Genomic DNA, 27,704 nt, shown 5'->3' with positions numbered 1-27,704 from the left:
AGTAGTAATGCTAATATGAATAAAAACAGTACTAATCTCACTACCATAATAAGACAGAGGGTTCCGCATGCGACGCGTTTGAGCAGCACGCTATAAATCAGAGATGTCAGAGATACGGCCCGCAGGCCGGCAGGTTTCATCCGGCCCGCGAGATGTTTTGGAATATTAAAAAAAATATATATATATATTATTATTATTATTATTAAATTCGCACCCCATTATCATGAACTATGTGTGGCTAATAACCAAGCTAAAAGTTCATTCATAAGTTAATTAACCTGCACTACAAGGAAGTATGTCAGTAGGTCATCAGGTGTAAACAAAGCCGCCATGATGCCACGCTGGAATTGAATCGCGCATTCGGCTACCTACCAAAAAACAAAGGAATCAACAAGATGCTGTCGAAAAAGAGAAAGGTTGACACGGAATGCAGGCAGTTTCAAGAGAAATGGAAAGAGCAGTATTTCTTTTGTGAAGTAAATGGGTAAATGAGTCGAATTGATTTTAGTAAAAAAGAAAATCTGGCCCCCATGAGGTCTCAGTTGAACAAATCCGGCCCTCTACCTAATATGAGTCTGACACCCCTGCTATAAATGATAACTAGCTGGGCCTGGTGAGCCAGTCCTAACTAGAAGCTTGATCAAAGTGGAAAGTTTTAAGTCTACTCTTAAACGTGGAGAGGGTGTCTGTCTGCCTCCCGGACCGAGACTGGAAGATGTTCCAAGGAAGAGGAGCCTTGATAGATGAAAGCTCTGCCTCCCATACTACTTTTTGAAATTCTAGGAACCACGAGTAGACCTGCATTCTGGGAGCGCAGTGCTTTAGTAGCCCAATAAGGTACTATGAGCTCCTTAAGAAGATATGATGGTGCGTGAAGATGAAGTGCCTTGGTAGGTGAGGCGAAGGATTTTAAATTCCATTCTGGATTTTACTGCGAGCCAGTGCAGAGAAGCTCGTATGGGAGAAATATGATCTCTTTTCCTAGTTATTGTCAGAAGACGTGCAGCAGCATTCTGGATCAGCTGGAGAGTCTTTAGAGACGTTTTGGGGTGGCCTGATAATACAGAATTTCTCCAGCCTCCATGTATTTTGCCTGTTTGTGTTCTATGTAACCATGCTGCCTCTCTTTGTCTGTGTTCTATGTAACCGTGCTGCCTCTCTTTGTCTGTGTTCTATGTAACCGTGCTGCCTCTCTTTGTCTGTGTTCTATGTAACCATGCTGCCTCTCTTTGTCTGTGTTCTATGTAACCGTGCTGCCTCTCTTTGTTTGTGTTCTATGTAACCGTGCTGCCTCTCTTTGTCTGTGTTCTATGTAACCATGCTGCCTCTCTTTGTCTGTGTTCTATGTAACCGTGCTGCCTCTCTTTGTCTGTGTTCTATGTAACCGTGCTGCCTCTCTTTGTCTGTGTTCTATGTAACCGTGCTGCCTCTCTTTGTTTGTGTTCTATGTAACCGTGCTGCCTCTCTTTGTCTGTGTTCTATGTAACCATGCTGCCTCTCTTTGTCTGTGTTCTATGTAACCATGCTGCCTCTCTTTGTCTGTGTTCTATGTAACCGTGCTGCCTCTCTTTGTCTGTGTTCTATGTAACCATGCTGCCTCTCTTTGTCTGTGTTCTATGTAACCGTGCTGCCTCTCTTTGTCTGTGTTCTATGTAACCATGCTGCCTCTCTTTGTCTGTGTTCTATGTAACCGTGCTGCCTCTCTTTGTTTGTGTTCTATGTAACCGTGCTGCCTCTCTTTGTCTGTGTTCTATGTAACCATGCTGCCTCTCTTTGTCTGTGTTCTATGTAACCGTGCTGCCTCTCTTTGTTTGTGTTCTATGTAACCGTGCTGCCTCTCTTTGTCTGTGTTCTATGTAACCGTGCTGCCTCTCTTTGTCTGTGTTCTATGTAACCGTGCTGCCTCTCTTTGTCTGTGTTCTATGTAACCATGCTGCCTCTCTTTGTTTGTGTTCTATGTAACCGTGCTGCCTCTCTTTGTTTGTGTTCTATGTAACCGTGCTGCCTCTCTTTGTCTGTGTTCTATGTAACCATGCTGCCTCTCTTTGTCTGTGTTCTATGTAACCATGCTGCCTCTCTTTGTCTGTGTTCTATGTAACCATGCTGCCTCTCTGTGTCTGTGTTCTATGTAACCATGCTGCCTCTCTTTGTCTGTGTTCTATGTAACCATGTTGCCTCTCTGTGTCTGTGTTCTATGTAACCGTGCTGCCTCTCTTTGTCTGTGTTCTATGTAACCGTGCTGCCTCTCTTTGTCTGTGTTCTATGTAACCGTGCTGCCTCTCTTTGTTTGTGTTCTATGTAACCGTGCTGCCTCTCTTTGTCTGTGTTCTATGTAACCATGTTGCCTCTCTTTGTCTGTGTTCTATGTAACCGTGCTGCCTCTCTTTGTCTGTGTTCTATGTAACCGTGCTGCCTCTCTTTGTTTGTGTTCTATGTAACCGTGCTGCCTCTCTTTGTCTGTGTTCTATGTAACCGTGCTGCCTCTCTTTGTCTGTGTTCTATGTAACCATGTTGCCTCTCTTTGTCTGTGTTCTATGTAACCATGCTGCCTCTCTTTGTTTGTGTTCTATGTAACCGTGCTGCCTCTCTTTGTCTGTGTTCTATGTAACCGTGCTGCCTCTCTTTGTCTGTGTTCTATGTAACCGTGCTGCCTCTCTTTGTCTGTGTTCTATGTAACCGTGCTGCCTCTCTTTGTCTGTGTTCTATGTAACCATGCTGCCTCTCTTTGTTTGTGTTCTATGTAACCGTGCTGCCTCTCTTTGTCTGTGTTCTATGTAACCATGCTGCCTCTCTTTGTCTGTGTTCTATGTAACCATGTTGCCTCTCTTTGTCTGTGTTCTATGTAACCATGCTGCCTCTCTTTGTCTGTGTTCTATGTAACCATGCTGCCTCTCTTTGTCTGTGTTCTATGTAACCGTGCTGCCTCTCTTTGTCTGTGTTCTATGTAACCGTGCTGCCTCTCTTTGTCTGTGTTCTATGTAACCATGCTGCCTATCTTTGTCTGTGTTCTATGTAACCGTGCTGCCTCTCTTTGTCTGTGTTCTATGTAACCATGCTGCCTCTCTTTGTCTGTGTTCTATGTAACCATGTTGCCTCTCTTTGTCTGTGTTCTATGTAACCGTGCTGCCTCTCTTTGTCTGTGTTCTATGTAACCATGCTGCCTCTCTTTGTCTGTGTTCTATGTAACCGTGCTGCCTCTCTTTGTCTGTGTTCTATGTAACCATGTTGCCTCTCTTTGTCTGTGTTCTATGTAACCATGTTGCCTCTCTTTGTCTGTGTTCTATGTAACCGTGCTGCCTCTCTTTGTCTGTGTTCTATGTAACCATGCTGCCTCTCTTTGTCTGTGTTCTATGTAACCATGTTGCCTCTCTTTGTCTGTGTTCTATGTAACCGTGCTGCCTCTCTTTGTCTGTGTTCTATGTAACCATGCTGCCTCTCTTTGTCTGTGTTCTATGTAACCATGTTGCCTCTCTTTGTCTGTGTTCTATGTAACCGTGCTGCCTCTCTTTGTCTGTGTTCTATGTAACCATGCTGCCTCTCTTTGTCTGTGTTCTATGTAACCATGTTGCCTCTCTTTGTCTGTGTTCTATGTAACCATGCTGCCTCTCTTTGTCTGTGTTCTATGTAACCGTGCTGCCTCTCTTTGTCTGTGTTCTATGTAACCGTGCTGCCTCTCTTTGTCTGTGTTCTATGTAACCATGCTGCCTCTCTTTGTCTGTGTTCTATGTAACCGTGCTGCCTCTCTTTGTCTGTGTTCTATGTAACCATGCTGCCTCTCTTTGTCTGTGTTCTATGTAACCATGTTGCCTCTCTTTGTCTGTGTTCTATGTAACCGTGCTGCCTCTCTTTGTCTGTGTTCTATGTAACCATGCTGCCTCTCTTTGTCTGTGTTCTATGTAACCATGCTGCCTCTCTTTGTCTGTGTTCTATGTAACCATGCTGCCTCTCTTTGTTTGTGTTCTATGTAACCATGCTGCCTCTCTTTGTCTGTGTTCTATGTAACCATGCTGCCTCTCTTTGTCTGTGTTCTATGTAACCATGCTGCCTCTCTTTGTCTGTGTTCTATGTAACCGTGCTGCCTCTCTTTGTCTGTGTTCTATGTAACCGTGCTGCCTCTCTTTGTTTGTGTTCTATGTAACCGTGCTGCCTCTCTTTGTTTGTGTTCTATGTAACCGTGCTGCCTCTCTTTGTCTGTGTTCTATGTAACCGTGCTGCCTCTCTTTGTCTGTGTTCTATGTAACCATGCTGCCTCTCTTTGTCTGTGTTCTATGTAACCATGCTGCCTCTCTTTGTCTGTGTTCTATGTAACCATGCTGCCTCTCTTTGTCTGTGTTCTATGTAACCGTGCTGCCTCTCTTTGTTTGTGTTCTATGTAACCGTGCTGCGTCTCTTTGTCTGTGTTCTATGTAACCATGCTGCCTCTCTTTGTCTGTGTTCTATGTAACCATGCTGCCTCTCTTTGTCTGTGTTCTATGTAACCGTGCTGCCTCTCTTTGTCTGTGTTCTATGTAACCGTGCTGCCTCTCTTTGTCTGTGTTCTATGTAACCATGCTGCCTCTCTTTGTCTGTGTTCTATGTAACCGTGCTGCCTCTCTTTGTCTGTGTTCTATGTAACCGTGCTGCCTCTCTTTGTCTGTGTTCTATGTAACCATGCTGCCTCTCTTTGTCTGTGTTCTATGTAACCATGCTGCCTCTCTGTGTCTGTGTTCTATGTAACCATGCTGCCTCTCTTTGTCTCTATCTCCAGCCAGGAAGTACGACAGCGGTGAATATCTCAACATCACGGGCATCACGAGGGACCAGGCCGGGGACTACGAATGCAGCGCTTTAAACGACATCGCCTCGCCAGACACCAAGACAGTCAAAGTCACAGTCAACTGTAAGTACATCTGTCTCTTCTTCTTTCAGGACCGCTTTTCTAGAGTCGCTGGCAGGAACACAGGAAAGTCAAGCCGGCTTCAGTGATATCAATATCCTTAACCCAGAGCCACTGACATAAAGAGTTGCATCATCGCTCTTCACTCCAATGGACCAGCTTTTTCTTTACCTTGCAAAAGTTCCTGGAAGTAAGGTTCTGGATTCAGCAGTGCTGTAGAGTTGCAGCAGAATGGACCATTCGTGTTGTACTTTGAAAGGGTCAGAGACGTTTAATCAATCAAATTGTATTATTCAGCTCTATTTTATGCATTCAAACGGCCCGCCACGTACTTCCTGGAACTATCCTTGGAACTATGGTTGAATACAGTATGGTAGAACCGAGCTACTTGAGTTACAAGATCAAGCATTTTGGTCTTCCGTTGGCGCGACTCTCTCTCTTCAATAGCTCTGCCCTAAGTGCAGCCATCACACATGGTGCTAATACCACCACTGCTGCATTGATAAGGAGGAAGTTTGAAGAAGTGTAAGACTGTGAGTTTGAAGTTTCTTAATATTTAACGAGAGAATTCCCTTTTTGTCTGCGCGTGGAGGTGATTAATTGGCACCAAGGAAAGGACTGGCTGTTCTAAGGACTGATCCATTATGCAGGTAATGAGTCTTTCAAACGTGTGAGGAGAGAGTAATGAGCAGCCGGCACATTAAAAAATCATACTGGGCCTTTAGCCGCCGCGGTCACATGGAAATCAGCTCCCACGTAGCAGCAGGAGGAAGAGCACTTTGCAATTATTGTTATTCCCTCTCTCTCTCTTTTTCAAAGCTCCAAGACGTGGAGGTTTCTCTGTAAGATGCCCTGTGCTAAATCTCTCTGCTGGCCAGACTCATCAGTCAGACAGCTGTGGGGAGAGAGAGAGGGAGGGAGAAGGGAGGCTAAAAGGCTTTTTTTCTGTCCCAGTTACTGATACATATCGTCTAAGTGAATCATGCAAGTTTTTCAAATGTAACTTTTCAACAGGCTTGAAGTTGTTTTATGGGTGCTTGGAAGTTTGGAAGTACTTTTCTGTTTCTGACACTACCTGTATTACCACTTGCAGGGTTCCTCCTGGCTCTACATGTATTACCTGTATCTACCTGTATTACCACTTGCAGGTAGAGCTGCAACCATTCATCCATTAGTCGATCAACAGAAAATTAATGGGCAACTATTTTGATAATCGATGAATCGTTTTGAGTACAATTTTAAGAGAAAAGGTCTAAATTCTCTGATTCCAGCTTCTTAAATGTGAATATTTTCTGGTTTCTTTACTCCTGTATGACAGTAAACTGATATTATCTTTGAGTTGTGGACAAAACAAGACATTTGAGGGCATCATCTTGGGCTTTGGGAAACGCTGATCGTCATGTGCTACCATTTTCTGACATTTTATAGACCAAACAACTAATCGATTAATTGAGAAAATAATCGACAGATTAATCGATTATCGAAATAATCGTTAGTTGCAGCCCTACAAAAAAATGTTTTTTCATGCTTGAGGGAGGTGGGAAAGTTGGTGTATCGATAAAAGGAAAATGCGATAAATGCAGTGGAAACAGATTAAGCGAATGCTCCGTCGTCTCTCCATTCAAAAACATTATAACGTTATATAACGTTGCCCAGTTGAAAAGTGGCACCTGGTAATCCAGAAATGGCATCTTATCTAGCAGCAGATCAGCAGAGGCACACAGCGTAATAGCAGTGGATGGAAACACACATTTTATTTAGCATTTTCGTTTGCCGATTTTCTGAAGATTCTGTTAAAATGTGCGATACATTTGGATGGAAACCCAACTTATGTCAACATTTCTTTTGGACCTTTGGGGGTGGCTAAAACCTCTTGAGGTTTTAGGGGGGTGGGCGCAAAAACACCTCCTCTATGCAGGAACAAGCCTGCACTCGCCTGCATAGACTTACTTTGAATGTATTTTGTCATCACACCAACTCTCGTGGTCATTATTCCCGTGTAACGCCTGCCTGTAACAAGCTGCGCTTCACAGCAACTTTACAGGCCAATTATTATAGCTGGATGAAAGACGCAATGTCTTTATGTTACAGAACAAAGGAGATATTCACAGTGATTGATGAATGAATAGATGAGACAGACTTGCTCTTGCTGCCTGTCACACAGTAGTGTCTCTCCTCTGCTTGGACACTGGACTGGTGTGTTGGGTGGTTTGTGTAGTTGGTCAAGCGAGTCAAGCAGTGTTTGCCAGTTGCAGCGGCCCGTTGCCCAGAGTTATCTGTAGTGGACAGATCTGCACAGCTTTCCCCTCCAGTGACCAGTTGCTCATTCTACTTTACTGGTCTGCATCACACAGCACAACTGCTTCCCCAGGTTAGCAGGTACAATGCTCTCTCAATGGCTTTTAGCTTCTCCACTATCAAAGCTTCAAAGGGTGTTTAAGATGATGTCGTTGAGTGGAGTAACCCCTGCCCCCCCTTCCCGCTCACTCTCTCACACACACACGCACGCGCGCACACACACACACACACACACACACACACACACACACACACACAGACACGCGCACACACACACGCACGCACACACACACACACACACACACTTAATTGACAATCATAAAAAAAGAAGGTGCAGTGCGTTAAAGTGACATATGATGGTAGTGCTCAGGGGGGCACGGGGGCGGGGTGATAAAGTACTTATTCATGGTGGCTTTCGGGCCTCGTCGAACAGGCGGATGGCAGTTGGGAAGAAGCTGTTGGGTACTGCTTGACTCACTTGACAATCAACTTGGTTGGGTTTAGGTAAGTAAAGCAACTTGGTTAGGGTTATGGTTTGGGTTAGACTTAAAGCAGCTACGAGGTAAGATGTGAGGCATCGATATAAAATTTAGACTGTTTAACTCATTCACTGCCAATATCTGACTGGCATTTTTGGCACAGGCCAAGTATTTCCATAATGTTTGGTCATCTTTCAAGACCCACAGTAAATTCTGTACTAGGACTACAGTGATGTCCAATACCTCGAAATGAAGATCTAAGTCTCTACTTTCACCCCCAAAAAGAAAGTTAGCTTTTAGCATGTTCTGTACTCTACTTATAACCCTTTTTATACACCCCATGTTCACCAAAAAAGCCTGTCTGGGAAGAGAAAAGGGAGAAAAAAGCATTTTTGTAAAAGGGCACAATCTCAGGCATAACTCACTCTCAATTCTTTTATTTTGAACTGTATTGACATCAGACATGTAAATATTATTCGTTAGGACACAAATGACAAAAAAAAATATATATATATATATATATATATACACACATGAAGTGCTTTTTTTTTACATTCAACAATACAGTTTACTCGGTGTGAGTGTGCAGACAGACAGACAGACAGACAGACAGACACACCGACAGACAGACAGACAGACAGACAGACAGACACACACACACACACACACACACACACACACACACACACACACACACACGATCCCCCTTTTAGATTTCTAACCCAACATAGGATAAGCAATAACCACGCCCTGTGGCGCTGGGATTGGCCAGGAGCAACACTGGAGGGCACGCAGCCCAGCGATTTCATGAACCAACTGAAGAGCTCTTGAGAAGGACAGCGGGCTGCTGTGAGTGCCTTCTGCCCGCTGCTGCCTAGCTGTTCCTGTGTTTATTTTTGATTTGTTCTGGTACACCCGTCCTCGTCCATGTCTCCCTGTCATATCAACTCTGCTATTTGATCGTTCCCGTTTTCCCCTCGGCTATTCAACACGTCCTCACCGCCCTCGCAAACTGATCGATCATTTCCTCATTCCTCCGATGATCAAACACATCTCTTGATTACTTTCTCCCGTTTTCTCCTGGCTGGCACAGAGGAAGGCGACTCCAGCTCGTGCAGCGCGCTGAGGGCGTTTCAATGGCGTTTCTCCTGTCTGCACAAGGAAGCGTTACCCGTTCTCTGCTTTTCCTCTTGCTCAATTTCAAAACAACAGCTGCGGTATGTGTTTGATCGCGTGCTGTCGGCTACCCTTTGAAGGCAGGGACCTGTGTCTGTGTCACAGGCTGGGCAAGTGTTTGCTGCAGGCGCTGCACCAATAAAAACAAAAACACGTCAAACACGTCCTTGGCGGTGAATGAGTTAATAACAATGGAAAATCTTGCTGCTTGCTGCTTTAAATAACAAAATCATCTCGTGGGACTTTGGACACGATGGGATTTGAACCCCTGCCCCGAAGCATTGTGATAATGTGACCTCACATCCTGTTTTGCTTTACGTATCAGTCTGAACTCCAATCTGTCCAGCGTCCACATCTATTTCAGTGGGCGGGGGTACTTGCCTTGACACACATCTCCTTCATGCAATCAGCTTCGGATCCAGTCATTTTCCGCTATGGCTGTTTACAGTTAATCTACTAACATTAACGTTACCGCTTGTTGCTGAGCCGCCATGACGCTTTTGATTGGCCGCTTACGTTGTCAACTACGATGCAGGTACCTGATTGGCTCGTGCACTGTAATGTATGCAGGGTGCAGAATACAGTATGTCGCCGAGGGGTCGTTACAAAGCAGCAGGATTTGACTCCCGGGGAGTGAGTGAGAACGGGTTGACACAATAGCACAGTCCCAAATGGTTTAACCCATTGATACCTGATGCAGCATTTGTTTGTGTATCCCTTTAAGACCGTGAACCGCGTCATGTGGTTCACGGTCTTAAAGGGATACACACAAATGAGGGATATACACGCAAATGAGGGATACACACACAAATGAGGGATACACACACAAATGAGGGATACACACACAAATGAGGGATATACACGCAAATGCTGCATCAGGTATCAATGGGTTAATTTGTTCCATCTCTGCAGAAATACACTCATGTTCCTAATAAGAAGCTAGAAACAGCCTATTTTATACTCTCACACATGACTTCTGCCTTTGAGACTGAACACTAAAGTGGTTCTGCAGCACACAGTCTAATTGCAAAACATCACAGGCACTTTTTTAATACGATGGATATTATCATGCAGAACATACAGCTTCATCCAAAGCACCTCACAGCATTACCAGTGCATATATTTTTTTAGTATGCCTACTAGGCCCGGTGGGAATGGAACCCCTAACCCTGGCGGCGCGTGCTCTGCTCTGTACTCGCACACACACACACCCACACACAAAGCCACAGACAGGCTCCTAGACGAGTGGCTTTTGCAGTGGTTCTGTGTCACATGGCCCTTATTCAAAAAGCCATCTGGCAGAATGAGTGTAGCCGAGGTGAAGGGGGCTGTCTGTGTCTACAGCGCAGGGTAAATCTGTCTGTGTCTACAGCGCAGGGTAAATCTGTCTGTGTCTACAGCGCAGGGTAAATCTGTCTGTGTCTACAGCGCAGGGTAAATCTGTCTGTGTCTACAGCGCAGGGTAAATCTCACAGCTCTCTCCCCCTCCGCTCGTCAATATTTGACTATTCCTGATGTCCTGTTTGAGCTACGGCCCGCGAGCAGCTCCACTGACTCACACTCGTCTGCAGCTTAAGCATGAATTGAAAGGTCCTGTGTGTTTTACCCTGCTGACGTGCATCAACACAATGTGACAGGGACTGCTCTTTTGCATAACGTGTAGGCCATGGTCATTTTTATTATTATTATTATTTTTTTTTTTTTTTACAGATTATGAAAGTGCAGATTGTAAGCTTTCAATGTTTCATTCACATACTGTATCATACTGTGTCGGACATTGAAATCTGAATATAGTTGAAGAAGATAATTATGCTTATTTGAATGTTGATACTCCTAATAGCAACATTCAGAGAAAATCACCCTGAAAGTTGATGAACAAGCTTGGTTTGCCTCTGAACAAGTTTAGTTTCCGAACAAATTATAAGTATTTTCTTATTTAAATCAGTGGGTCTCAAACTTTTTTTTGGCTTCAGTAATCCATTTGCCTGATTTCTGAATCCAAGTAGCCCCTTTACCCGACTTACAACATTTTGCTTCGAAAACTACAAGAGAAAACGATACATATGATGCAATGAATGAATGATAACCCTTTTGAAGAATATAACATTACAATTAAGAAATGGAGTCAAAGAGTTGCAATTACTGCCTCCTGAGCAGATTTATTTGAATGTTTCATTTATTCTCGTGATTTATTCGTACATTCGTAATTTTCCTCTTTCTCTCAAGTGCCCCCTGTAGTACCTCCACGTACCCTATAGGGGTACGGTATGGGTACCCGAGATTGGGAACCACCAAGTGTCTCAGATCTGGAGGCATTTTGCAGAGATGCTCATACGTTGCCTCCTCCTCCTACATGCTGAATGGTTGGTTCCTCCTTCACACACAGTGAGTGAGCCTCCTCCTCCTCCTCCTACATGCTGAATGGTTCCTGGGCTCCTTCACACACAGTGAGTGAATGGATTGAAGTTGGCCATTGAAGCGGGTGACACGGCCACAACAGCCAGCTGGAGGAGGCCACTGCCGACTACCTCTTCACCAGCCTGGCCCTGCTCTCCCTCTGTGAGGGGGGGGAAGAGGAGAGAGAGACGGGTCTGGAGCCTATCCCAATCTGTCATTCAAGCTCCACTCGCACACATCCACCTCGGCTCCTCACACTGGGGAAATGATGAGGGCTCGGGCGTGCCAAATCCAGATCCAGGATAAAGATGCTAGTTGACATCCAATCTAGATCTAAAGCAGAAGAGAGGATAATAACGACATGGGGGAAAAAAAGCAAAGGATGAAAGGGGGAGTGTGCCTTTGCCAGCACACATCTGCTGGTATCAACAGAAGGATGCTTCCGTTTGCCATTGTGCTTGGCTGAGAGAAACCATGTGCAGCCACTCAGCTTCTTAAGGCTTCTCCTGGGACATTGTGGAGGTGTCACTCTGTCAGCCGGCAGATTCTCACTGAAATAACCTCTTTAAAACCTGCCAGCTCACAAAGTGTCACGGAACATTGCTCTATCCTAGTCATGTATGCAGGCTTGGGAAGTACCTGATTACATCTACTGTAATCTATTACTGTAATCAGGATACAAAAAAGGTAACTGTAATCCTCCCTTACAGTTACAGAAAAAAAAGAGGTAATCAAGATTACAGTTACATTTAGTAAAAAATGTGGGATTACTTGCAGGATTACAAATTTAAAAATATATTTATAATATACAGTATTATATTTTTTGTATATTGTGTTTTGTGTATTAGTCTGACTCTGGCTCCGACCATTTCAGTCGGAGTGAAGGGAAATCCCTTTCCACTCCCTGCGTGTCGCTCTCAAATGCCTCCGCCGCTGTGAAACAACAATGCTACCTGTAGGTAGCAAGCTACACGCTGAAAATGGCAAGTTTTGACAAAGATTTGGATTGTGCGATAAAGCAGGTCTGCTCGGTACTTTTGGTGGATGTTTGTAAGATAACAGAGCATTTTCCCCCCCGCTAGACCAGAGTGAAAGTGAGTGAGCCAGACTCTCTCCCGCGCTGGTACAACGCAAAATGAAGTGTGGAGATAGTTTGGCAAGCAAGACTAATGATGTATTTCTCCAAGTGGCCGTACATTTTAAATATGTATTTCTCCACGTGGCCGTGCATTTTAAATATTGACTCTTCTTATTCTCTACTTTGTGTTGGATATCATATGGTGCACAAAACACAAGAAGAAAAACAAACACTTGGCAATTAAAAAGGACCAGTGCACCCAAAAAATAAATCACTAGAAACCAGATAATATCAGTGCACTATAAACCAAAGATGGAAATACATTTATTATTGTTATTGTATTATTAATTTACTAATGATAAACAGACGGCAGTAGATTGACTGAGAGCAGAGCTTTTATTTTTATTTTTATTTTTTATTTATTTATTTATTTATTTATTTATTTATTTATTTATTTATTTATTTATTTATTTATTTATTTTATTTTATTTTTTTATTATTTTTTATATAAAAATGCCCTCCTGAGGAGCATGCCTCTGGACTCCAGCAGTCAAATGCAGGAAATGTGTTCAGAAGTAATCCAAAAGTAACGTAAAGTAATCAGTTCATTCATCAATCATCATTACTCTTATATTGTGATACTTGGATTACGTTACTGATTACAATTTTTACCAGGTAATTAGTCATTGTAAAGGATTACCTTTTTAAAGTAACCCTCCCAACCCTGAATGTCGGTAGGTAGCCGTTGATTTTCCAATCAAATTTCCAAATACCATTTTGATCTGATTTGCTTTTTATTCTTGGCTGAATTGGGAAGAGTGTACCTGGCCAGCATGGTAATGACTGTCATTGAACCTGCCAGACTATCCTCTTTGTCATAACAGCTCAATTAAATTACATCATCAACAGCAACCAGTTCTGTCGACACTATTTCTTTCATCAGCCTAAGACCACAACATAGGAGTGCACTGCACGAACAGTGACATTTTATTGTTTAACAGTCTAATTAAATACATGCATAAATAATGTCTTTCCTCTTTCAAAATAATCTTGTTGTTTAGGTAAGAGTAGTTGACCTCCGGGCTAATTGCTGATTCAATCCACTAATTAAAATAAGCAAAGCAAAGTAATGCAAACAGAATTGAGCTATGGCATGTTTGGAGCTGTAATAACACCTTACATAATGAGTCAGAGGCCAGAGGTTTTAGCTGTATTTTCATTGTGCAGCCATTCCTATAGGGATGGGAAGCACCAGAGCCCCGATGATACGATATTTCAATAAATGAGAGACTAGTAGAAAGTTTGATGAACTTTAATGATACAACAAACAACAATACATTTTGGCGTGTGACTCCATGATATTATGACACTCCTCCTGAGATGATGAGAGGAGGGTGTCAGCAATGAATAGGATGGAAAATCCCCCCATAGGGAATTCTTCAGGAGTCATGACGTTGGTGGTGGTCAGGGGAGGAGGTGGGGCGAAAACAACTGCTTCAGTAATGATGATCAGCAGCTGAGGGAGACATGTAGCACATATAGTAAGGCATGGATTCTGATATACTGCCCGGGTTAGGTGATTGGCTCAGCAAGCAGGAATAGATTGGCTATTGCCAGAGAAGGTAGCGTGGAAGACTGTGATTGGATGGGGAGAGAGCGTGAATTAAAGGGGGCGTGCCTAACAATGAATGGCTTATACAACCACAAAGAAAAGGGGCGTACACTGTGATATAACAAGTGGGCGTTGGCTGCAAGGTAGTCTCCATTATTGAAATTTGTTATAAACATCACTATTAGGATACTTATGTAAATCACGATAAAATATGATTCCGATAAAATAGAGATATATTGCACTTTATTACCTTTTTTCAACAGCAAATGATGTCCCCAAAAGGAAAGAAACACTTTGTCAACATCTGTTTTTACCTCTAATGAGATAAAGTTTCCAGTCTGTTCTGTTATATTAAACTTGTCAGTGATACTCATGGGTACTTGACTAGTGAGACACATTTTGTCCCCTGTAGGTTGCTTCAGTGAAAAACACCTTTCTGTACTCAGGATGGAATCTGTTTGAGCCCGTTTGAAAGAAATTGTCTCTGCCAACTGTTTCAAAAGAGCATTGAAGAGATGGCTGCTGAGCTGCTGACAGCCAATGCATTATGTCATGTCTTCATTGTTTCTAACTTACTGTTCATGCTGTTTGTATTTTTCATGTTGTTTTTCTATCCTACTAGTCTATGGACTAGAAAAGTGTCTAAACTAAAGTGTCTATGGAGAAAATGAATATGGGGAACTCACTTCATGTCATGTCACATGACTGTTCAGCTCTATAGCCTCAGCCAGGAAGGATGACATCACTGATGACATCATCACTGATGACATCAGATCATTAGGTAATTAGGGCAATGATGGAGTGCAGTGCCGAATTTCCGAATTTCCTGCAATTCGGCATAGCGCCACCTACTGGCAACACAAAAAGTAGTTATCTCGAGAACCATTTGTCGGATCGACTTCAACCTCGGGGAGTGCACTTACGGGGGACCTGACGGAGTTCATGCCAAATTCTGTGCAATTCGGCATCGCGCCACCCACGGATACCTTCCACACACAACACAACACCGAGCCGGAGTCTCGGCAAACTAGATGATCAGGCTGCGTAGCGGTGAAGAGTGGGAGAGCATGGTGTGTGAATGAGGCGAAGAGGAGGGAGAGGAACAGGCACTGCACTAGTTCTTCCAATGCTCCAAAGAGTACCTTGATTAGGGTGCTACTAGTGTGACTGGGTGGAAGCAGCATGGTGGACTTAAGCTCTCTCATTGGTGTCGACCATTTCAGTCGGTGCCGGATGGAAATCCCATTCCGCCCCCAGCAAGCCTCTGCTGCTGTACGTGTTGAATCTGTATGCCTCTGTTGCTGTACGTGTTGAATCTGTATGTCTCTGCTGCTGTACGTGTTGAATCTGTATGTCTCTGCTGCTGTACGTGTTGAATCTGTATGCCTCTGCTGCTGTACGTGTTGAATCTGTATGTCTCTGCTGCTGTACGTGTTGAATCTGTATGTCTCTGCTGTACGTGTTGAATCTGTATGTCTCTGCTGCTGTACGTGTTGAATCTGTATGTCTCTGCTGCTGTACGTGTTGAATCTGCATGTCTCTGCTGCTGTACGTGTTGAATCTGTATGTCTCTGCTGTACGTGTTGAATCTGTATGTCTCTGCTGCTGTACGTGTTGAATCTGTATGTCTCTGCTGTACGTGTTGAATCTGTATGTCTCTGCTGCTGTACGTGTTGAATCTGTATGTCTCTGCTGCTGTACGTGTTGAATCTGTATGTCTCTGCTGCCGTACGTGTTGAATCTGTATGTCTCTGCTGCTGTACGTGTTGAATCTGTATGTCTCTGCTGCTGTACGTGTTGAATCTGTATGTCTCTGCTGCTGTACGTGTTGAATCTGTATGTCTCTGCTGCTGTACATGTTGAATCTGTATGTCTCTGCTGCTGTACGTGTTGAATCTGTATGTCTCTGCTGCTGTACGTGTTGAATCTATATGTCTCTGCTGTACGTGTTGAATCTGTATGTCTCTGCTGCTGTACGTGTTGAATCTGTATGTCTCTGCTGTACGTGTTGAATCTGTATGTCTCTGCTGCTGTACGTGTTGAATCTGTATGTCTCTGCTGCTGTACGTGTTGAATCTGTATGTCTCTGCTGCCGTACGTGTTGAATCTGTATGTCTCTGCTGCTGTACGTGTTGAATCTGTATGTCTCTGCTGCTGTACGTGTTGAATCTGTATGTCTCTGCTGCTGTACATGTTGAATCTGTATGTCTCTGCTGCTGTACGTGTTGAATCTGTATGTCTCTGCTGCTGTACATGTTGAATCTGTATGTCTCTGCTGCTGTACGTGTTGAATCTGTATGTCTCTGCTGCTGTACGTGTTGAATCTGTATGTCTCTGCTGCTGTACGTGTTGAATCTGTATGTCTCTGCTGCTGTACGTGTTGAATCTGTATGTCTCTGCTGCTGTACATGTTGAATCTGTATGTCTCTGCTGCTGTACGTGTTGAATCTGTATGTCTCTGCTGCTGTACATGTTGAATCTGTATGTCTCTGCTGCTGTACGTGTTGAATCTGTATGTCTCTGCTGCTGTACGTGTTGAATCTGTATGTCTCTGCTGCTGTACGTGTTGAATCTGTATGTCTCTGCTGCTGTACGTGTTGAATCTGTATGTCTCTGCTGCTGTACGTGTTGAATCTGTATGTCTCTGCTGCTGTACGTGTTGAATCTGTATGTCTCTGCTGTACGTGTTGAATCTGCTGAGCTCAAATGCCTGCGCCGCTGCCTTTGAAACAATAACAACAGCAGCGCTAGTCGCTAGCTCGTTGCTACACGCTGAAAACAATTGATGTGGATTATGCAATGAAGCAGCCTGCATGGTACGTTTGGTGGATGCCTGTAAATAGCCTTTTTTCCCCCTCTAGTCCACAATAGAAAGCGTCCCCAGCCAGTCTCTCCCAGCCCCTTTGCTGGGGGAGTCTGGCAAGCGAGACTAGGCTGCTAGCTACTAATAAATAACTGCCCCGCCTGTGTCTGTCTGTCTGTCTTTATGATGAATGGTGAAGCAGGAACTTTTATCAAGCAGACCTGAATGATGGCAGTCATCCAGAAGGTCACGCTGGAATCCGATTGGCTGAGACGCCCCGCTCGGCTAAAGGAGATTTCCACTGTGATTTTACCTGATGAGATGTGAACTCTGACCCACTTTGCACATTTACATATTCCTCTCCGCTGCAGGTGGCTGGCGGTATGCTCTGAAATGCTCAGCGCACAGTTTGACTCAGGAGGCAGACATCACACACACACACACGCACACACACACACGCACACGCACACGCACGCACACACACACACACACACACACACACACGCGCACGCACACGCACACACACGCACACACGCACACGCACACACACACACACACACACACACACACGCGCACACACACGCACGCACGCACACACACACACACACACACACACACACACACACACACACACACACAGACACACACACACACACAGAGTTTGACTCAAAGGCAGACATCACATGTAGGTCAGAGGGATGAATGAGTAGGCAGTCACCTCCGCCTGAAATGAAAAGCTACTGTTTGATTAATTAGTGAAGCGTCCTCATTGCTGTAGAATGCTGTTTATTACTGCACATGTCAACTGTACATGTATGTTTCACCACATGTGATGTGGTCAAACATGTGGACACATGTGAACCTCATGTGTTTTTTCTGTAGGGAGCTGTTTATTACCACACAGCACAGTCAAATACCAACAGCACCTGCTGTCTCTGTCGCATTTTATTTTGCCGACTTTCTGAAAATTCGATTAAAAGTTGCGATACATTTGGATGGAAACCCAGCTTCTTATCACACATGTACCAACAGAAACCTGCTCTCTATAATCACACATGTAAAATACCAACAGAAACCTGCTCTCTATAATCACACATGTAAAATACCAACAGAAACCTGCTCTTTATAATCACACATGTAAAATACCAACAGAAACCTGCTCTTTATAATCACACATGTAAAATACCAACAGAAACCTGCTCTCTATAATCACACATGTAAAATACCAACAGAAACCTGCTCTCTATAATCACACATGTAAAATACCAACAGAAACCTGCTCTCTATAATCACACATGTAAAATACCAACAGAAACCTGCTCTCTATAATCACACATGTAAAATACCAACAGAAACCTGCTCTTTATAATCACACATGTAAAATACCAACAGAAACCTGCTCTTTATAATCACACATGTAAAATACCAACAGAAACCTGCTCTTTATAATCACACATGTAAAATACCAACAGAAACCTGCTCTCTATAATCACACATGTAAAATACCAACATAAACCTGCTCTCTATAATCACACATGTAAAATACCAACAGAAACCTGCTCTTTATAATCACACATGTAAAATACCAACAGAAACCTGCTCTCTATAATCACACATGTAAAATACCAACAGAAACCTGCTCTCTATAATCACACATGTAAAATACCAACAGAAACCTGCTCTTTATAATCACACATGTAAAATACCAACAGAAACCTGCTCTTTATAATCACACATGTAAAATACCAACAGAAACCTGCTCTCTATAATCACACATGTAAAATACCAACAGAAACCTGCTCTTTATAATCACACATGTAAAATACCAACAGAAACCTGCTCTCTATAATCACACATGTAAAATACCAACAGAAACCTGCTCTCTATAATCACACATGTAAAATACCAACAGAAACCTGCTCTCTATAATCACACATGTAAAATACCAACAGAAACCTGCTCTCTATAATCACACATGTAAAATACCAACAGAAACCTGCTCTTTATAATCACACATGTAAAATACCAACAGAAACCTGCTCTCTATAATCACACATGTAAAATACCAACAGAAACCTGCTCTTTATAATCACACATGTAAAATACCAACAGAAACCTGCTCTTTATAATCACACATGTAAAATACCAACAGAAACCTGCTCTCTATAATCACACATGTAAAATACCAACAGAAACCTGCTCTCTATAATCACACATGTAAAATACCAACAGAAACCTGCTCTCTATAATCACACATGTAAAATACCAACAGAAACCTGCTCTTTATAATCACACATGTAAAATACCAACAGAAACCTGCTCTTTATAATCACACATGTAAAATACCAACAGAAACCTGCTCTCTATAATCACACATGTAAAATACCAACAGAAACCTGCTCTTTATAATCACACATGTAAAATACCAACAGAAACCTGCTCTTTATAATCACACATGTAAAATACCAACAGAAACCTGCTCTCTATAATCACACATGTAAAATACCAACAGAAACCTGCTCTCTATAATCACACATGTAAAATACCAACAGAAACCTGCTCTCTATAATCACACATGTAAAATACCAACAGAAACCTGCTCTCTATAATCACACATGTAAAATACCAACAGAAACCTGCTCTCTATAATCACACATGTAAAATACCAACAGAAACCTGCTCTCTATAATCACACATGTAAAATACCAACAGAAACCTGCTCTCTATAATCACACATGTAAAATACCAACAGAAACCTGCTCTTTATAATCACACATGTAAAATACCAACAGAAACCTGCTCTTTATAATCACACATGTAAAATACCAACAGAAACCTGCTCTTTATAATCACACATGTAAAATACCAACAGAAACCTGCTCTCTATAATCACACATGTAAAATACCAACAGAAACCTGCTCTCTATAATCACACATGTAAAATACCAACAGAAACCTGCTCTCTATAATCACACATGTAAAATACCAACAGAAACCTGCTCTTTATAATCACACATGTAAAATACCAACAGAAACCTGCTCTCTATAATCACACATGTAAAATACCAACAGAAACCTGCTCTCTATAATCACACATGTAAAATACCAACAGAAACCTGCTCTTTATAATCACACATGTAAAATACCAACAGAAACCTGCTCTCTATAATCACACATGTAAAATACCAACATAAACCTGCTCTCTATAATCACACATGTAAAATACCAACAGAAACCTGCTCTCTATAATCACACATGTAAAATACCAACAGAAACCTGCTCTCTATAATCACACATGTAAAATACCAACAGAAACCTGCTCTCTATAATCACACATGTAAAATACCAACAGAAACCTGCTCTCTATAATCACACATGTAAAATACCAACAGAAACCTGCTCTTTATAATCACACATGTAAAATACCAACAGAAACCTGCTCTTTATAATCACACATGTAAAATACCAACAGAAACCTGCTCTTTATAATCACACATGTAAAATACCAACAGAAACCTGCTCTCTATAATCACACATGTAAAATACCAACAGAAACCTGCTCTCTATAATCACACATGTAAAATACCAACAGAAACCTGCTCTTTATAATCACACATGTAAAATACCAACAGAAACCTGCTCTCTATAATCACACATGTAAAATACCAACATAAACCTGCTCTTTATAATCACACATGTAAAATACCAACAGAAACCTGCTCTTTATAATCACACATGTAAAATACCAACATAAACCTGCTCTCTATAATCACACATGTAAAATACCAACAGAAACCTGCTCTCTATAATCACACATGTAAAATACCAACAGAAACCTGCTCTCTATAATCACACATGTAAAATACCAACAGAAACCTGCTCTCTATAATCACACATGTAAAATACCAACAGAAACCTGCTCTCTATAATCACACATGTAAAATACCAACAGAAACCTGCTCTTTATAATCACACATGTAAAATACCAACAGAAACCTGCTCTTTATAATCACACATGTAAAATACCAACAGAAACCTGCTCTTTATAATCACACATGTAAAATACCAACAGAAACCTGCTCTCTATAATCACACATGTAAAATACCAACAGAAACCTGCTCTCTATAATCACACATGTAAAATACCAACAGAAACCTGCTCTTTATAATCACACATGTAAAATACCAACAGAAACCTGCTCTCTATAATCACACATGTAAAATACCAACAGAAACCTGCTCTCTATAATCACACATGTAAAATACCAACAGAAACCTGCTCTCTATAATCACACATGTAAAATACCAACAGAAACCTGCTCTCTATAATCACACATGTAAAATACCAACAGAAACCTGCTCTTTATAATCACACATGTAAAATACCAACAGAAACCTGCTCTCTATAATCACACATGTAAAATACCAACAGAAACCTGCTCTTTATAATCACACATGTAAAATACCAACAGAAACCTGCTCTTTATAATCACACATGTAAAATACCAACAGAAACCTGCTCTCTATAATCACACATGTAAAATACCAACAGAAACCTGCTCTCTATAATCACACATGTAAAATACCAACAGAAACCTGCTCTCTATAATCACACATGTAAAATACCAACAGAAACCTGCTCTTTATAATCACACATGTAAAATACCAACAGAAACCTGCTCTTTATAATCACACATGTAAAATACCAACAGAAACCTGCTCTTTATAATCACACATGTAAAATACCAACAGAAACCTGCTCTCTATAATCACACATGTAAAATACCAACAGAAACCTGCTCTCTATAATCACACATGTAAAATACCAACAGAAACCTGCTCTCTATAATCACACATGTAAAATACCAACAGAAACCTGCTCTCTATAATCACACATGTAAAATACCAACATAAACCTGCTCTCTATAATCACACATGTAAAATACCAACAGAAACCTGCTCTCTATAATCACACATGTAAAATACCAACAGAAACCTGCTCTCTATAATCACACATGTAAAATACCAACAGAAACCTGCTCTCTATAATCACACATGTAAAATACCAACAGAAACCTGCTCTCTATAATCACACATGTAAAATACCAACAGAAACCTGCTCTTTATAATCACACATGTAAAATACCAACAGAAACCTGCTCTCTATAATCACACATGTAAAATACCAACAGAAACCTGCTCTCTATAATCACACATGTAAAATACCAACAGAAACCTGCTCTTTATAATCACACATGTAAAATACCAACAGAAACCTGCTCTCTATAATCACACATGTAAAATACCAACATAAACCTGCTCTCTATAATCACACATGTAAAATACCAACAGAAACCTGCTCTTTATAATCACACATGTAAAATACCAACAGAAACCTGCTCTTTATAATCACACATGTAAAATACCAACAGAAACCTGCTCTCTATAATCACACATGTAAAATACCAACAGAAACCTGCTCTTTATAATCACACATGTAAAATACCAACAGAAACCTGCTCTCTATAATCACACATGTAAAATACCAACAGAAACCTGCTCTTTATAATCACACATGTAAAATACCAACAGAAACCTGCTCTCTATAATCACACATGTAAAATACCAACAGAAACCTGCTCTCTATAATCACACATGTAAAATACCAACAGAAACCTGCTCTCTATAATCACACATGTAAAATACCAACAGAAACCTGCTCTCTATAATCACACATGTAAAATACCAACATAAACCTGCTCTCTATAATCACACATGTAAAATACCAACAGAAACCTGCTCTCTATAATCACACATGTAAAATACCAACAGAAACCTGCTCTCTATAATCACACATGTAAAATACCAACAGAAACCTGCTCTCTATAATCACACATGTAAAATACCAACAGAAACCTGCTCTTTATAATCACACATGTAAAATACCAACAGAAACCTGCTCTCTATAATCACACATGTAAAATACCAACAGAAACCTGCTCTTTATAATCACACATGTAAAATACCAACAGAAACCTGCTCTCTATAATCACACATGTAAAATACCAACAGAAACCTGCTCTTTATAATCACACATGTAAAATACCAACAGAAACCTGCTCTTTATAATCACACATGTAAAATACAAACAGAAACCTGCTCTCTATAATCACACATGTAAAATACCAACAGAAACCTGCTCTCTATAATCACACATGTAAAATACCAACAGAAACCTGCTCTCTATAATCACACATGTAAAATACCAACAGAAACCTGCTCTTTATAATCACACATGTAAAATACCAACAGAAACCTGCTCTTTATAATCACACATGTAAAATACCAACAGAAACCTGCTCTCTATAATCACACATGTAAAATACCAACAGAAACCTGCTCTCTATAATCACACATGTAAAATACCAACAGAAACCTGCTCTCTATAATCACACATGTAAAATACCAACAGAAACCTGCTCTCTATAATCACACATGTAAAATACCAACAGAAACCTGCTCTCTATAATCACACATGTAAAATACCAACAGAAACCTGCTCTCTATAATCACACATGTAAAATACCAACAGAAACCTGCTCTCTATAATCACACATGTAAAATACCAACAGAAACCTGCTCTCTATAATCACACATGTAAAATACCAACAGAAACCTGCTCTCTATAATCACACATGTAAAATACCAACAGAAACCTGCTCTTTATAATCACACATGTAAAATACCAACAGAAACCTGCTCTCTATAATCACACATGTAAAATACCAACAGAAACCTGCTCTTTATAATCACACATGTAAAATACCAACAGAAACCTGCTCTCTATAATCACACATGTAAAATACCAACAGAAACCTGCTCTTTATAATCACACATGTAAAATACCAACAGAAACCTGCTCTCTATAATCACACATGTAAAATACCAACAGAAACCTGCTCTCTATAATCACACATGTAAAATACCAACAGAAACCTGCTCTTTATAATCACACATGTAAAATACCAACAGAAACCTGCTCTTTATAATCACACATGTAAAATACCAACAGAAACCTGCTCTCTATAATCACACATGTAAAATACCAACAGAAACCTGCTCTTTATAATCACACATGTAAAATACCAACAGAAACCTGCTCTCTATAATCACACATGTAAAATACCAACAGAAACCTGCTCTCTATAATCACACATGTAAAATACCAACAGAAACCTGCTCTTTATAATCACACATGTAAAATACCAACAGAAACCTGCTCTTTATAATCACACATGTAAAATACCAACAGAAACCTGCTCTTTATAATCACACATGTAAAATACCAACAGAAACCTGCTCTTTATAATCACACATGTAAAATACCAACAGAAACCTGCTCTCTATAATCACACATGTAAAATACCAACAGGAAACCTGCTCTCTATAATCACACATGTAAAATACCAACAGAAACCTGCTCTTTATAATCACACATGTAAAATACCAACAGAAACCTGCTCTCTATAATCACACATGTAAAATACCAACAGAAACCTGCTCTCTATAATCACACATGTAAAATACCAACAGAAACCTGCTCTTTATAATCACACATGTAAAATACCAACAGAAACCTGCTCTTTATAATCACACATGTAAAATACCAACAGAAACCTGCTCTCTATAATCACACATGTAAAATACCAACAGAAACCTGCTCTCTATAATCACACATGTAAAATACCAACAGAAACCTGCTCTTTATAATCACACATGTAAAATACCAACAGAAACCTGCTCTCTATAATCACACATGTAAAATACCAACAGAAACCTGCTCTCTATAATCACACATGTAAAATACCAACAGAAACCTGCTCTCTATAATCACACATGTAAAATACCAACAGAAACCTGCTCTTTATAATCACACATGTAAAATACCAACAGAAACCTGCTCTCTATAATCACACATGTAAAATACCAACAGAAACCTGCTCTCTATAATCACACATGTAAAATACCAACAGAAACCGGCTCTCTATAATCACACATGTAAAATACCAACATAAACCTGCTCTTTATAATCACACATGTAAAATACCAACAGAAACCTGCTCTCTATAATCACACATGTAAAATACCAACAGAAACCTGCTCTTTATAATCACACATGTAAAATACCAACAGAAACCTGCTCTCTATAATCACACATGTAAAATACCAACAGAAACCTGCTCTTTATAATCACACATGTAAAATACCAACAGAAACCTGCTCTCTATAATCACACATGTAAAATACCAACAGAAACCTGCTCTTTATAATCACACATGTAAAATACCAACAGAAACCTGCTCTCTATAATCACACATGTAAAATACCAACAGAAACCTGCTCTTTATAATCACACATGTAAAATACCAACAGAAACCTGCTCTCTATAATCACACATGTAAAATACCAACATAAACCTGCTCTCTATAATCACACATGTAAAATACCAACAGAAACCTGCTCTCTATAATCACACATGTAAAATACCAACATAAACCTGCTCTTTATAATCACACATGTAAAATACCAACAGAAACCTGCTCTCTATAATCACACATGTAAAATACTAACAGAAACCTGCTCTCTATAATCACACATGTAAAATACCAACAGAAACCTGCTCTCTATAATCACACATGTAAAATACCAACAGAAACCTGCTCTCTATAATCACACATGTAAAATACCAACAGAAACCTGCTCTCTATAATCACACATGTAAAATACCAACAGAAACCTGCTCTTTATAATCACACATGTAAAATACCAACAGAAACCTGCTCTCTATAATCACACATGTAAAATACCAACAGAAACCTGCTCTCTATAATCACACATGTAAAATACCAACAGAAACCTGCTCTCTATAATCACACATGTAAAATACCAACAGAAACCTGCTCTTTATAATCACACATGTAAAATACCAACAGAAACCTGCTCTTTATAATCACACATGTAAAATACCAACAGAAACCTGCTCTCTATAATCACACATGTAAAATACCAACAGAAACCTGCTCTCTATAATCACACATGTAAAATACCAACAGAAACCTGCTCTTTATAATCACACATGTAAAATACCAACAGAAACCTGCTCTCTATAATCACACATGTAAAATACCAACAGAAACCTGCTCTCTATAATCACACATGTAAAATACCAACAGAAACCTGCTCTCTATAATCACACATGTAAAATACCAACAGAAACCTGCTCTCTATAATCACACATGTAAAATACCAACAGAAACCTGCTCTCTATAATCACACATGTAAAATACCAACAGAAACCCGCTCTCTATAATCACACATGTAAAATACCAACAGAAACCTGCTCTTTATAATCACACATGTAAAATACAAACAGAAACCTGCTCTCTATAATCACACATGTAAAATACCAACAGAAACCTGCTCTCTATAATCACACATGTAAAATACCAACAGAAACCTGCTCTCTATAATCACACATGTAAAATACCAACATAAACCTGCTCTTTATAATCACACATGTAAAATACCAACAGAAACCTGCTCTCTATAATCACACATGTAAAATACCAACAGAAACCTGCTCTTTATAATCACACATGTAAAATACCAACAGAAACCTGCTCTTTATAATCACACATGTAAAATACCAACAGAAACCTGCTCTCTATAATCACACATGTAAAATACCAACAGAAACCTGCTCTTTATAATCACACATGTAAAATACCAACAGAAACCTGCTCTCTATAATCACACATGTAAAATACCAACAGAAACCCGCTCTTTATAATCACACATGTAAAATACCAACAGAAACCTGCTCTCTATAATCACACATGTAAAATACCAACAGAAACCTGCTCTTTATAATCACACATGTAAAATACCAACTAGGGGTGCACCGATCGATCGGCAAGCAATCTGTATCGGCCGATTTTGACCTCAAATATGCGATCGGCTGATTGCCGATATTTCGGCTGATTGCAGATATTTTTATATATATATAGATATCTATATATCTATATATATATATATATATATATATATATTATTATTATTTTATAAAAAAAAGCCCTATCACTAATCAGGCTTTCCAACGATATAAAATACAATGCCAATTGGTATTATTAAAGGGGAGAAATAATCGACCTAAAATAACATTTCCAAACTTTCTTTGAGGAGTTTATATATCGGTGATCGGTGATCGGTAATCGGTGATCGGTCGATGATCGGTTGGGCAGATATTTCCCATAGGCGATCGGCAATCGGTGGTCGGTGGCAAAAAACGTGATCGGTGCACCCCTAATACCATTACTAACAGAAACCTGCTCTCTATAATCACACATGTAAAATACCAACAGAAACCTGCTGTCTCTTATCACACATGTAACATACCAACACAGGTAAAATACCCCCTGAACAGGGGGCACGAGAGGTACTAGTGCAGCAACCAGGACACATACTATACCTTTAATCCAGCTTCCCACCCACAGACACGGCCAATTGTGCCTACATGGACGCCCCACCACCAAGCCGGAGGTAACACAGGGGCTCAAACCTGCTACCCTCTCTTGTTGGTAGGCAGGGAATATTACCGCTGCACTACCAGATGTTTTTATTATATTTTTTAATGAATGTAATAATCATAAAGCTGCCACAAGACAATTCACAGGAAATAAATGTATTGATGGCATGTTAGCACCACTGATGTTTGAGTAGTTGATATGTAGGAAGGCCCTGGCTTTCCTGGGGTTTCTCTCTCTGATCTCTTCTCTTCATGATGATGACAAAAATATGTTTTTTGTATGAAACAGCCGCTTATGTAACAGACACATTTCTTATGTAACAGACACATTTCTGGGAAAGTCGCAGCAAAGAATCCAGGCTCGCAGGCAGCACCTTTCCTCTGAGCCCAACAATGGCTT

At 40.7% G+C, this 27,704-nt stretch overlaps 1 protein-coding gene across 1 annotated transcript in view; it reads left to right on the top strand.

Moving 5' to 3' along the window:
• Nucleotides 1-27,704, top strand: part of negr1 (neuronal growth regulator 1) — a gene marked incomplete at both ends in the record, with an annotated part of 310,774 nt that overhangs the window by 123,743 nt on the left and 159,327 nt on the right. Inside the window, one exon of the mRNA XM_083648303.1 lies at nt 4,748-4,879. Coding sequence (XP_083504429.1) covers nt 4,748-4,879 — 132 coding nt within the window. The remainder of the gene's footprint in view (nt 1-4,747; nt 4,880-27,704) is intronic.

Source organism: Poromitra crassiceps, assembly GCF_964638095.1.
Source record: "Poromitra crassiceps genome assembly, chromosome: 12".
In the NCBI taxonomy this organism is placed as follows: Eukaryota; Metazoa; Chordata; class Actinopteri; order Beryciformes; family Melamphaidae; genus Poromitra; species Poromitra crassiceps.
This window is presented reverse-complemented; position numbering and strand designations above follow the sequence as displayed.